Below are 12,579 nucleotides of genomic sequence, written 5' to 3'. Positions count from 1 at the left end.
GCTCCTTCTCCACTAGGGAGACCAACAGAGACAAGTGAAACCTCTCCAAAAAACACAGGGGACACATTCATGGCCTGAGGGCGCACTCCACCCCCTCGCCCCCATCCCACAGGGCCCCTGAGCTTACCTCACAGACGGTGCAATGCCATCGCGTCTCTACATGGTGCTTGCATTCGTTGCAGGTATAGACAAAGCGATCTTGACTCTGGGTATGCAGCTCCACCAACATGCACATGGTTGACCACTGGGCCCTGCGCAGCGAGGAAAACTCCAGGTGTTTGTCCCTGGCCAGGGTGAGAAAGGCATCACGGCCATCCATCAGATCACAGGGGATGAGCGGGTCAGGCTCGGCGATGGGAGGCAGAGAGTTGGCAGCAGGTCCAGCAATGAGGCGGATCACAAAGAAGACCTGGAACAGATACACAGAGGATGACGGACAATTTGCCTACGCTGCCCCTCCACAATGAACCAACAGCACACGTGGACCTCAGGGCACGAGCAACTCCCCTTTGTGCTGCCTTTGCTTGGTCTTCTCTATAAAAAAATGCCACCACTGACCTAACAGAGCATGCAGACAGAGTCAAGGCTGCTCCCTACAGCCAACACCACTCTGGGGATTGCCTCATCGATGAGTTTAGGAAAGCAAAGAAAAACATTGTCTCCAACCCCACCCTTCCCTGGCTGTTTCACAAATGTAGTGGACTTTTTTGCCTTCACAATAGCAGAGGTTTGTTTTTCAGTGTTTCTGAAGGAAGGTGTACATGTTGTTTGAGGATGCCAACAAGCCGAGAGGGAGGATCCTTTTCCAAATGAGTGGAGGATATGTATGGAGCAACTCTCCAGCAGTCTTTTGGCTTATTTAGGGACAAACTTGTGGAGTTCTGGCTATTGCCTTCTCAGGTCAAATTTCACTCTGGTAAACTCTAAAAGCCTTTCTGAACTGATCTACCAGAACTCTGTCAAAGGAAGCAATGCTCTAAAGAAACTAATCCTAAAACAGAGCTTATTTGAAAATGCTGGAGTATAGTAAACATTTTATCATAATGGTTTTGGGGCTGTCTACATTTACTCGAGACCAACATTTCTCTTCACCTCAGTGAGTTTAAGATATTACTTGTATTGTTTTAAAATGGTTCCAGTTTGAGAAAAATGATTCATGCAGCGGTGTGGTATCTTGGAAAGAACACTGAATTTAGAACCTCTGCTGTTACTTATTCCCAGGGTGATTTTGGGCATGTCCTTCATGGTTCCTCATGAATGAAACATGGGGGACTAGGAAAGGGTCCTGTTCCGTCAGATTCTAATGGCACCAGAGGAATTCAGAGCAAGAAGGAAGCTCTGAAAAGTAAATCAGATCCCCTGCCCCTGTAAAACACACAGGTACGCATATTTCCATGCACACATGTAAACGTCATGGAATGCTGCTCTATAAAGCCAACGGGTAAAATTCCCTAACAACAGATGCCACCAATAAGAAATGCTTTATAGAACAAAGCTGTTTCCCTGAGGTCAGAAAATGGCCCCTAAAGATTATACTGAACTAATCTTGTTAGAACAAATGCAGTTTACATTGCAGACCGAGATGGCAAGTAGCAATTAAGTCTCCTGCCCTCATCATCCTGAAAATTTTGAAAACACTTACACAAAACCCACCAAAATTCCCCAAATACCTACAGCAATATGTGTAAACACAGAGAAACTCAGAAAAAGAGATGAGGGTGATTCTAACACACTAGTCCTGTCCACTTACTGATTCCTTACGAAAAGCTGGGCTGATGTTACCCCATCTCCTGACCCCTGATCCCACAGGGCTGTCTCTAACATTCGTTATCAACATTTCAAAGTGAAGAAGTTCTTTCTTACACCAAAAACTATTTGGCTGTTCACACAAACTGGAGAGCCAAAGAGCTGGGTGGCCAGTGATGAGAGGGATACCCACGTCCCACCCATCAAACAGTCAAAATTAAGGCTCGATCAACAGCCACAAATCACTGAAGCAACAAGGTCAGACCTCCTGGCCACTGTTAAACAAAAGGCTGTCCCCTCATAACCGGTGATCAGGCCCCTGGTGGATTTTTTAAACGAAGGAGGGCTGGTAGTTCACTGAAAGGCCAACACACCTCCCTTGTGCTGACAGGGAAGGGGCAGGGGTCAGGGGAAAGAGCCAGAGCCAGGCAGCCAGAGAGGGGTCTCCAGGAGGAGTGGCAGGCTCCCCTCACCTCTTTGTGCTTCTCCATGGTGGCGTACAGCTTCTGGGAGAGGTCGTTGGAGACATTGGGCATGCCCGGCTTCTTTTTGTTTCCCCGGCTCAGGCTGCTTTTGTTTTTGCTCGTTTTCTTGTTATTCTTCTTCTTGGCGTTCTTGCTGTCTCCCTTTGTCACCTGAAGGGCGCATGGGACAAAGGTCAGCTTATGCCCAGAAAGTAGGAAAGAAGCCCCTTGTGTTCAGAGAGAGCTGCACCGGCCTTTGTGAAGGGGGTGTCCTGAAGGACTGCATGCTTAACGATGGCAAACCTCTGCAGCAACCTGGCCTGGGGTTCAGGACTGACCCCTCCTAGGCAGGTGCAGGGCCTAGTCCTTTTTTACTCCCTCCCAATGGAACCCTGCAGGGACTTGCCCAACGCCACCCAGGTGATCAGTGGCATGGCAGAGATGAGGTTTGATGCATCCTGGGGCACCCCCCAGACACCTGCTCCTAAGCACTCCAGCCATTTCCAGACCCCCTGGGGCCCCTGTGCCCGCCTCTGCCTGTCAGCACCAGGTCAGCCACAGTGGGTACAGTTCCCATGTAAAATTACAGGATCTGAGGTTCACGCTGCCTTAACCTCCTATGGGCCCTATTTCAGAACTAGACAAGACCCACCTCCATCTCTTGGCTAGGTGTGAGGCTAGCTTGTCTCTTGTTCCTGACAGCGGTGACCCCCGCCCCCCACCCAAAGACAAGAGCTCCCATTTGAGACGACGACTCCAGCCCACCGGCACTCCTCATTCTAGCCTCGCCAGACCAGAGGAGCTCAAGGGAGGGACGGGGGCTTACGTCTGTGCTCTCGTTGCTGGTGTTTTCCTCCCTCTTCCGCTCTTCTTCTTCCTGCTCCAGCTCCTTGATGCTCTCCTCCAGCACGTTGGGCCAGAAATCCCCTTCAAAGTAAGGAAGCTCCTTTGCGCTCGTTAAACGATCTTCTGTGGCTTGTTTAAAAATATCCTATAAAATGCACAAGCAGTTAATGCTACGGAAGGGAGCCAACAGCGGTGCACAAAATGGCTTCCCCAGAGCTCCCATGTCAGCCAGCTACTTCTGCTTCAATGCTTTTCCCCTCCTTTTCAAAACTCTTCCTGCTAAGGGATGGTTCCCTGGGAGGGACCTAATAGGAGCTATAGGTGAGCTATTCATTTCTTCACCACTACTTCCATCCTCCTCTAGGATCCAGGAAGGCCAGGGTGTCACACACACAGCCCACAACCCTAATGCAGGCTGAACTAGAACATAATACACCAAAATACAACAGAACCTAGATAATGTTAACATGTGCTTTTCTTTATTGGGGCCATTTCTAGTTGAGATTGCGAACTCATCAGGTCAGGACCCAAGATCTTACTGAATAGAGCAAGAACCCAGTTAGCATCTACAGTGGAACCCACCTTGTAATCATGGACTATGCGCTCCGACACGGACTTGTCCAACATCTTTTTGTACCATTCCTGCAGTCGCTTGGGTTTGGGGATTTTCTGATCGGGAGGATGGCAGTGAAAGATGTAGTCATCGCCCTCACTTGGTGGACAGGCCCAGATGTGCCCGGTTGTGTACCTAAGCCAAGAAGGTTTTCATTTGAGAACCAATCTGTTATTTTTTCCTCTATAAAAATCACTGTAACTTAAACCACAAGGTGGGGGGGGGGAGGGGGGGGAGGCAGGGGAGAAACAAAATCCTGTGCAGACCCTGCACTTGTGCCCTGATCTCAGGCACCCAGCACAGCTCAGAGGGGTTGCTGGGGGCAGCAGAGCTGGGAACAAAGGCAGACACTGTCACTGCCACACAGAAGACAAGTGAGTTCCCTTGCTGACGAATGAGAGCCATCCTATGTTCAGCAGGAAGGTCTAGGGGATGGTGAAAATGCCTTTTTCCACAAAGGGATCATACGTGGGAGAGCATGGGAGGAGCGGTGACTGACACATTTACTGGGAACAGCAGAATCTGGGCTAAGGTCAAAAGGAGCTTAAGGGTCTGACCTAGCACAGGACAAGCCAGGGGCTTCGCAGAACAAATGCCCTTCATAAGGGGATTTGTTCTGTAAAACTTGGACTTGGTCAAAAGCTGCACCCAAGGACCTAGAAGGCTACATGTAGCCTTGAGGCCATAGGTTCCCCACACCTGAAGGTGATTTCTTAAGGGGCGTCCCACCAGGGCGATCCCACACTCAAAAGGACAAGCACACCCAAATCAATAGGATGATTATTTTCTTTGGGGTTAGGAGTGGAGTTGAAAAATGTCCTCAACGTTCATTTGGTTCCACCATTGTCTGACCCTACGAGGAGGTTTTAGCCAAACAGATGAATGCCTAAGACAGTCTAGAATATTCTCAGGTGAATGTACAAATGGAAACATCACCTAGACTACTTGTAGACCCAAGGCGAATAAGCTTGGTGTTTATATTCAAGGCCAATCACAAGATATTAGAAAATAAAGGGATCCTTCATGTATCAGTACTTTGAAAAAGCCAGTAAAGCAGACGAACGTTCCCATTTACTCCCCAGTAATATTATATCATATTACCATTTAAAAATTAGAAATACTGATATACTTACCCTAATTTCTTGACATATTCTAAGTAGCCAATTAAGATTTCATGATAGACTGCAGTCCTGAAGCATTTGGGACGGAAAAAATGAACACTGTCGAGGTAAGATATATATACTCTCCTAAAAAGACAGGAAGGAAAAAGAACAAATCAAATACTGCTGAACTGGCCACTCGTACAAGGACAGACGCTTCAGCAGGCACTGTCGTGAAGAGAAATTCTCAAGTAAATACTTTGAGAGTCAACCTCAACTTTCTACATCCCAGTGCTGTCATGTCAGAGGAATGACTGCTACCATGGCCAGGTACCTTACACTGCCCTGGCCGACACTTCTCTCGCCAGAAAAGAAATCAGTTTGATCGTAGTGTTCTGTTAACTGTCCCCAGGCCCCTTCCTTGACAAACTCTAGACCACTTCTCAGTAACACAGCAGATGCCAAAGAATGGACATCTCTGAATTCTCCATTATAATGGAGGTACTTCACTACAGGATCTCCCAGCTGGAAGGAAGGTCAGCCCAGGCAGCCCCCTACCTCCTTTGGCAGAAGGAAGTTCTTGACATCAACTTCCTTTTCCCCTGCTCCTAGGTCAGCCTGCACTCTGGGGTCAAGCTGACCAAGGCTCATCTCACAAATACATTACAGTCTTCTGAGTACTTAATGACAGGCAGTATGCCCGTCATCCCCCTCCCCTAAACTCTATAGAGAGACATAGAAAATCATCCCCTGCCCACTAACTCTGCACATGTCCCAGCAAGCCAAAGGTGCCCCTTACCTCTGATTGGGTGGAGGGCAGTCGGACCCATACTCCTGAACGTGCATGCCAAAAAAGCACAAGTCAACACCATCTATTTCCTCAAAGGCAAAGAGGGCTTTCGTACGGTAAGGGAAGGATTCCGCCATTTCACCACTGTCTACAAATCTATGGGATTAAGAAAAATGCACGGCTGGTTAGGCAGACATACACGTATAGAGCAAGACAGAGCAGCAGTCAGGACCTCCCCACAAAAGCCCACCTTGAAACCGAGCAAAAGCAGCCGGTGGAGTGGTAGAGACCCACCTTGCTTTCATGCCTGGCTTCACTTCAACGGTTTTGTCTGAAGCATGAACAACCCGAACTGTGACCTCTCCTGACTCTGGGTGATTCTGCCGTCTCAGAAAGTCATTTACTCGGTTTTCTAGGAAGGTACCAAGCCTGGTAGATGGCAACCCTAGACAAACCAAAAAGATGTTAAAAAAACAAGCCACAGGCACATTTCTTACAGTTGTCCAGAGAAAGGGACCATTGATCAATGTGTGAGATTATTATGATCACCAGAAGATGTCATGCCGGACAGACACAAAATACACATTCCCACTCCTTCTCACTTCTATAAAAATAATTTTTTATTGGTATCTTTGCTTGCCCATCACAATCATTTCTAAACTTAGCCCTCCCTGAGGTAGTTGGGCCATTCCTAAAGACTGGAAAAGTTACTCAAAGTAATTCAACAAACCATCACGTCAGCTGTTTGACAGAATATCCATATTCTGTCATGCCACATGCCACAGCCTTTCCCCCCTATAAGGAGGGGACAGACTGAATCTTCCTGGGGCTTCTCCAAATTCTTCATAATTATCTTTTCTTATTACATTCATTACAATAACTGGGGCCGACCATTCTAAATCTGTTTTTGACTGACACCAAAAGCAACTATGGATATTTTGATCAATGAGTCACTGTCATCTACTTCCTGTGATGACCTCCTTAAAGTACATGCCTAGATGTGGGATCTCTGGATATATGTATATTTTAGCCACTTCAAAAAAAAAAAAAAGAAAAAAAAAAGAAAAAAAGCATACATCAGACATAGCGCCCAATGAATAGCTCCAACAGTGAGAAAATACCTGTGTTACTGCAGGGCCACCAACACTGACCCTTCCTATCTATTTTTGGGTATTCTTTGCCAACATGCTGGGTGAGAGGTTAAACATCAGTTCTGAAATTCTGCCAAACGTTTACAATTCCTTATCTGTAAAGCCTCAAATTGTGAAGAAAATGCTATTTAATAAAATGATCAGCTCTGAGGAGACTGAGTTAATTATTGGGAAGTCTGCAACACAGACATGCTATGGAGAAAAAAAAGACCACAATGATGACAAAATAATACAACAACACGGCAGCACAGACACTGACTGACTAGAGAAAGCCCCAAGTCAACAGCAAGTGGAGAAGGACACAGAGCGAACGGGGAGTGAAGGGGGAACTGGAGACAAGATACACTCATGTTTTAATAGGATGCCCTTCTTTCAGGGCAGTATTTGGAATTTCACGTATATATGGCTTGAAGATTGCCATCTGTTGTAGTTTTAGTCAAAACAAATTTAAATAATTCAATCTCACAACACTTCAGTGTACTAAACTTGGATGACGCTAACTTGCGGGTCGTCTTAGCCTCAGGAAGCTGCACCAGCAACTCCTGGATCCTCTCCAAGGTGTAGCTAAGGTACCCGCCTGCACTGCCAGAGTAATTCCCCAAGTCTGGACCAAATCCATCAGGAGGGAGGAGCTGTCATAGCATCCTTTGTTAGTTTTCAATGACTTTGCCAGAACTAGATTAAATTCAGTTACCAAGGTGGTGGTGACATACTTTTAGCTGAAAACTTGTTTTCTTTCCGAGTTCGTCCAGTTTTCTTCAGACACCCATCACAGACAAATCTACAGTTAGAATAAAAACCAAAAAAGAAGATGTGCTTATTGAATCTCATGGGGTAGAAAAGGAAATTAAACTAAAAACAGAAGGCAGGTTTTCCAACCACCGAGAAGAGAAGGGACCTTCCTATTCTATTCGTAGAGAAATGGAGTACTAGAAAGGCATGGCAGACAGTCAGCAGGCTGGGGGAGACCATCAAGTCCAAGCTGTACCTGAGAGGAAATGGTCTTGCATTCTCGCAACATTGCCAGTGAAGGGGTGGAAGGCAACATGGGGGAACCCTCGGAGCAATCTTCCTTGAAGAATCTGCAGGGATACCTTTCAGAATGTGTGTGGGTAGCAATGTGGGCAAAGCACAAGACAGACACATGCGGAGGAATGCAAGACTCGGCTCTAGCCACCACAGCCTCCTTAAGGTTCAGCCCAGTACAAGGCAAGACAGGCTTGGTGTCATCAGGCTGATATAAAAAGTGTCCTGGGGTCTTGGAGAGGGGAGATTAAGAACTCAAGATGTTCCACAATGACACTAATCCTTTAATCCATGTGACAAACCAGCCAGGAAGCAAGCCTTCTATATGGAAATAAAGACCAACTCAGGGATGAGCCTGGGTCAGAATGTCCTGGAAGAGGGGAGGAGGGAAGAGAGGCAACAATCACGGAGACTGCCTGTCTTTTCAGGAATGTGGAGGGAGACCTGGTACAGGTGTTTTCAGGTGGAATGTTACCCAGTCATAGTCTGAGGAAGAAGAGGGGGCCGCTCTGCTGAGGGGTGTGAGAGGGCTGTTGCCTTCCAAAGGCATGGACAAAGATGGGACTGAAAACCTTACAAGTCTGTCAAAACGGATGACATGACTGCAACTTCACAAACGCTATCACTAGAAAGAATCAAGAAGAGACCAGAGCCTTGGGCTCATAGACCCTGGCTCTCCACTGAAGATACGTTAGGAAGTGAACAGCTGGGTCAGCAAAGGGGGATGGGCAGGCTTCTCACCAAGACTACTCAACAGGGCTTCAGAGAGAAGAGGAGAAGGGTAATTGCACTGGGTGAAGTCACTTGGGTCAGATGAACTACATATACCCTTGGGGATAAAAACAACAGACAAACAGGGCCGCTGAACCATTCTGAGGGATCTCCCAGGGAAGGTGGAGGACAAAGAGGTAATGCAAGACCAGCTAAAGACCAGCCACTGGGAACTGATTTTTTTAAAAAGAGAAGCTAATGGAATGTGCTGGCGGCCCTCTCTCTCTATAGGCCCATGAGTTTGACTTCAGTTTCTAAGGAAATGCTACAAAGGATTCCTATCAAGATAGTCAACATTTAAAAAGGGAAGTGCTTCTCTTGAAGAAGACGTGCTGGCTTTACATAAGGCCAGGCCAGAGAATGGCTTTATTTCCTATTATGACAGGAATACTGTCATCACCTGTCCTGTTTCCAGGCCGGCCCTATGCAGATGTGATGGTCTCCTCAGCAATCCTGCGACAAAAGACCCAGAAACTTAAGTCCTTGAAACCAAAGTCCTTCCCACTGTCAAATGATCCAAAAGCAAAAATGGGTAAGATTTTATCAGTGGAAATGGCATTAAAGATAATCACCCACCATCTGCTTTTTAAGCACTATATCTATCAAAATGTAATCTTGTTCACCAAGATTTGTTATGCTCATGGACAATGTGGAGAGACAAGATGTGGACTAGATGCTGGGACATCATTTGACAAATCTGGAACTGGCTGAATGGCAAGACCCACAGAGTATCCATTGGTATGGTATCGACTTGGAAGCCTCTCTCCAGGGGAGCGCCAGAGGGATCTTTACTTTGACTCGGAGATGGGAGACGGATAGCTAACATACTTGTGAGCCAGGTCCAAAAACAAGATGAAATACCTTGGAGAACATACACCAAGTCTTGCAACTGATATTTAAAAATGGTTTTCCTCAGTAGAAGATGGGGGAAGCATGAAAAAGAGCTAAGAGATCTGGTAGGTCACACATCAGTGTGAGGCAGCCTGGGTTGAGGAAAGGAGGCCCAGCTCTAGGATGAAGGTGAGGGCCACAGCTGGAGAGCCTGCAGAGGAGGGCACTGCAGGGGAAGAAGGCACTGACTTCACAAGCTAAGGAATGGGGGAAGGAATGGAGGATGCTGAGTCCGGAGGTGAGCAACTGGGGACTTGGTGTGGAGTGGGGAAGGATGAGAGGCTGCCTCTGGGTGCCTCCTTGTCAGGTATGCAGCAGAGATCTGGGGGAGGTATGAGTGGGACCAGATGTGTGCAGAGGTCAATTCTAGCTCTGCCACAACTACCTATGTAACCCTAGACAAGTCACCAAACATCTCCAGGCCTCACTCTCACCTGTAATAATGAAGAGGGTGAAACTGAAGCACCTTCTGGGTCTAAAGTGAGGATTCAACTCTCTAAGGATATTTCATAAAACTCACAAATAAGACCTTCTCATTTCTATCATATGAGCCTGCAAAAAGCTTAGACTGCAATTGCCAACCAGACGCTTGCATGGGCCATTTGCACGTCTATGGGACTTCGCTGCATGTTCTACACTGTGTCGACAGGACACCGGTCTCCTACCGGCTCAAGTGCCAGGAGAGTGCATGGACAAATAACAGTAGCATTACTGCTTACCCAGATGGCCAGATGACCTCATTGTGAAGGACGCAGATCTGATGCATTTTCCGGCCACATTCTATACATTCAACAAACCTGGAAAACCGAAGTAACCAAAGGTCAAGACTCAGAAAACATCAAGAAGAGAAACCATGTCCAGGTTCACTAGTGTGCACTACCAAGGTCCTGTCATCCAGGAGTTATTCAATCTCTCACTTTCTCATTTCCTGATGGAAAGTGGTTACTTGATTGGCTACACGCAAAGGCAAGTGTACTTTGGCCATTAGAATCTGGGAAGGTTGGAAACAAAGGGGAAATACCCACTTGGTGAAAAAGAGTGACTCAGGCCACCCAACAAGCAAAGAAGTGAGGTTGTATTGGCCAACCTGGGCCCCCAAAGTGCAGAGACCACCTGGCTTTCTCCTCAAATTCCTGGGGTGACCCAAAATACTTGCATATTTCAATACCCCTTGTTTTTTGGACATAAGCTCTCACACTAGGAGAATGCTGGTATATAGTTATCAATCGTAGAGTTGTGTGACCAAGACACAGATGATGACAGGGACTGAAATGTGCTCCAAAGAAGAGCTATCCCCTAGGCTGGTGCCATGAAGCCAGGCTGCTTCTATAAATTACCAAAATACCAAGTCATTTAAGTGGGAGAAAAACAGCCACACAATCTATTCAAGGGCACAGGGATCAGAAATGGCCGGATGTGTCACTATTCCACTGGTGGTCTAAACACCCACTTAAGCTGCCATTTCACGACCACCTGACTGCACAACCCCAGACCAGTTGATTAAATGTGACACAAATTCCTCACCATTTATAATTACTTACAGTTCAGGATCCAGTGTATCATTCTTTCTTTTGGAAAACTGTTCCTTATTTATTGTACTATGGAGAGAATAAAAGGGACAATATTACGAAAGTGTCCTTCAAAAGAAATGACTTTTTCTAGTCCATACTCTCCTAGCCAAAATAAATAGCACTGAAGGTGGTCTGCTCAATTCACACTAATTGTCTCAGCTGAGTGTTTATAAACTAGCCCTTCTATGGTATTTAAAAAGCAAGCTAAGGATAGCTCTTTATTTTAAGGTGAAATTCAAGTTCAACTGAAAGGGCTTTCTATTAATAAAGACTGGATTTGTCATCCCATAACTGATGCCCATGATGGTAATATTTAAGGATAACTTTGTCACAGAAACAGGCAAGTAAGAAATGCTTATGAACATCTAAGACTGTATTAATAAGTAAGAAAATGGACCACACATGGCTGAATGAGAGCTATGTAAAGTCATTTCTCAATGACATTAACACTGACACTCTGCTTCCCCGCCCCCCACCCCGTACCTCTTCAAAGGATCCCAGCGACCAATCACTCAAAGCAAGGTAACTGACTCACTGACCCCGACACCCCCCCCAACCCCCCCATGCAGCAGCAGTGGGACCCATCAGGTGTTTCCAGGAGTATGGAAATTGCTTCAAATTCCACCATTTATTTATCCCACTAATCACTCTAAGATTTGTGGCTACAGATTCTGCCTCAGACTTAAGTTGTTACCATGTTCTCCTTAACAACCTTCACTGGTTCTAGGCATCACAGTAATGTCCATTCAGTCCCTGCTGTGGCCTAGTAACAGCTACCAGGGAAATGACAATTTGCGGTCCTGATACGGAATGGGAACTGGAGTTTTATCGTTGTTCTAGGTCTCGCCGCTTCCATCTTTGATGAACTGAGGATTTTCCCTACACTTCTAATGTAACTGAAACAAGCTGCTCTGTTCGTCACAGACTATGGACAAACATGATATGAATCAGACCATCATTAACACTGGCATCTACCTAAGAGGTCATCCTCTTTCCCCATCATTTTAGTCCATGTCCGAGAGAAATCACTTTTCTGATCTCTAGTTGGAGATCTTAGGAGAAAGGCCAGACCACGTTTGTTTCCAAGATAAGCTTTCATCGAGAGACAGATGACCTTGGGGATGATTGGGCACAGGAGTTTCTCCCAGGTGTGCCAGAGAACAGCTCATAAGACTAGGGAAGTAAAATTGGTCTAAAGAATTTCTGAATCCAAGAAACGGAGACATGACCTACCATTTTCTGATAGCTCTACTCCTTGCCTGGCTCTAAAATTTACAAGTGGGTGAGTCACCTAACCCCTCCAGCCTCCATTTCTCCATCTGTAAATGGGGAGGACAGGTAAACACTGCCACAAGCATGTTACTTCTGTCTCAGAGCAAACCATGAGCCTCCAAATGAAAATCAGAGATGGTGAGCTGTCCAGAACACAGAATTACCAAAGGAGTTCTGCTGCAATATTCGGCCAACCATAAACATACACATCGGTGAAGGGGAAAAACAAAAAAAAGCTACATGTGTAACCTAAAGGGACCTTGTCTGGAATAAGGAGAAAACCATTTTCAGGTGATAATGTGACAGCCTTTGGGGACAGTAGCTTGTATAACTGACAC

The 12,579-nt window shown here is 46.3% G+C and overlaps 1 protein-coding gene across 1 annotated transcript in view; it reads right to left on the bottom strand.

Moving 5' to 3' along the window:
* Window positions 1-12,579, bottom strand: part of EP300 (E1A binding protein p300) — an 84,673-nt gene that overhangs the window by 3,368 nt on the left and 68,726 nt on the right. Inside the window, exons 21-30 of the mRNA XM_036759199.1 lie at window positions 10,940-10,996; window positions 10,118-10,195; window positions 7,424-7,491; window positions 5,854-6,004; window positions 5,569-5,715; window positions 4,803-4,916; window positions 3,639-3,804; window positions 3,037-3,201; window positions 2,220-2,381; window positions 128-409 (exon numbers count right to left, since the gene is read on the bottom strand). Coding sequence (XP_036615094.1) covers window positions 128-409; window positions 2,220-2,381; window positions 3,037-3,201; window positions 3,639-3,804; window positions 4,803-4,916; window positions 5,569-5,715; window positions 5,854-6,004; window positions 7,424-7,491; window positions 10,118-10,195; window positions 10,940-10,996 — 1,390 coding nt within the window. The remainder of the gene's footprint in view (window positions 1-127; window positions 410-2,219; window positions 2,382-3,036; window positions 3,202-3,638; window positions 3,805-4,802; window positions 4,917-5,568; window positions 5,716-5,853; window positions 6,005-7,423; window positions 7,492-10,117; window positions 10,196-10,939; window positions 10,997-12,579) is intronic.

This window comes from Trichosurus vulpecula, chromosome 5 (assembly GCF_011100635.1).
Source record: "Trichosurus vulpecula isolate mTriVul1 chromosome 5, mTriVul1.pri, whole genome shotgun sequence".
Classification (NCBI taxonomy): domain Eukaryota; kingdom Metazoa; phylum Chordata; class Mammalia; order Diprotodontia; family Phalangeridae; genus Trichosurus; species Trichosurus vulpecula.
The sequence above is the reverse complement of the archived record's forward strand: the minus strand, read 5'-3'. Positions and strand labels throughout refer to the sequence as shown.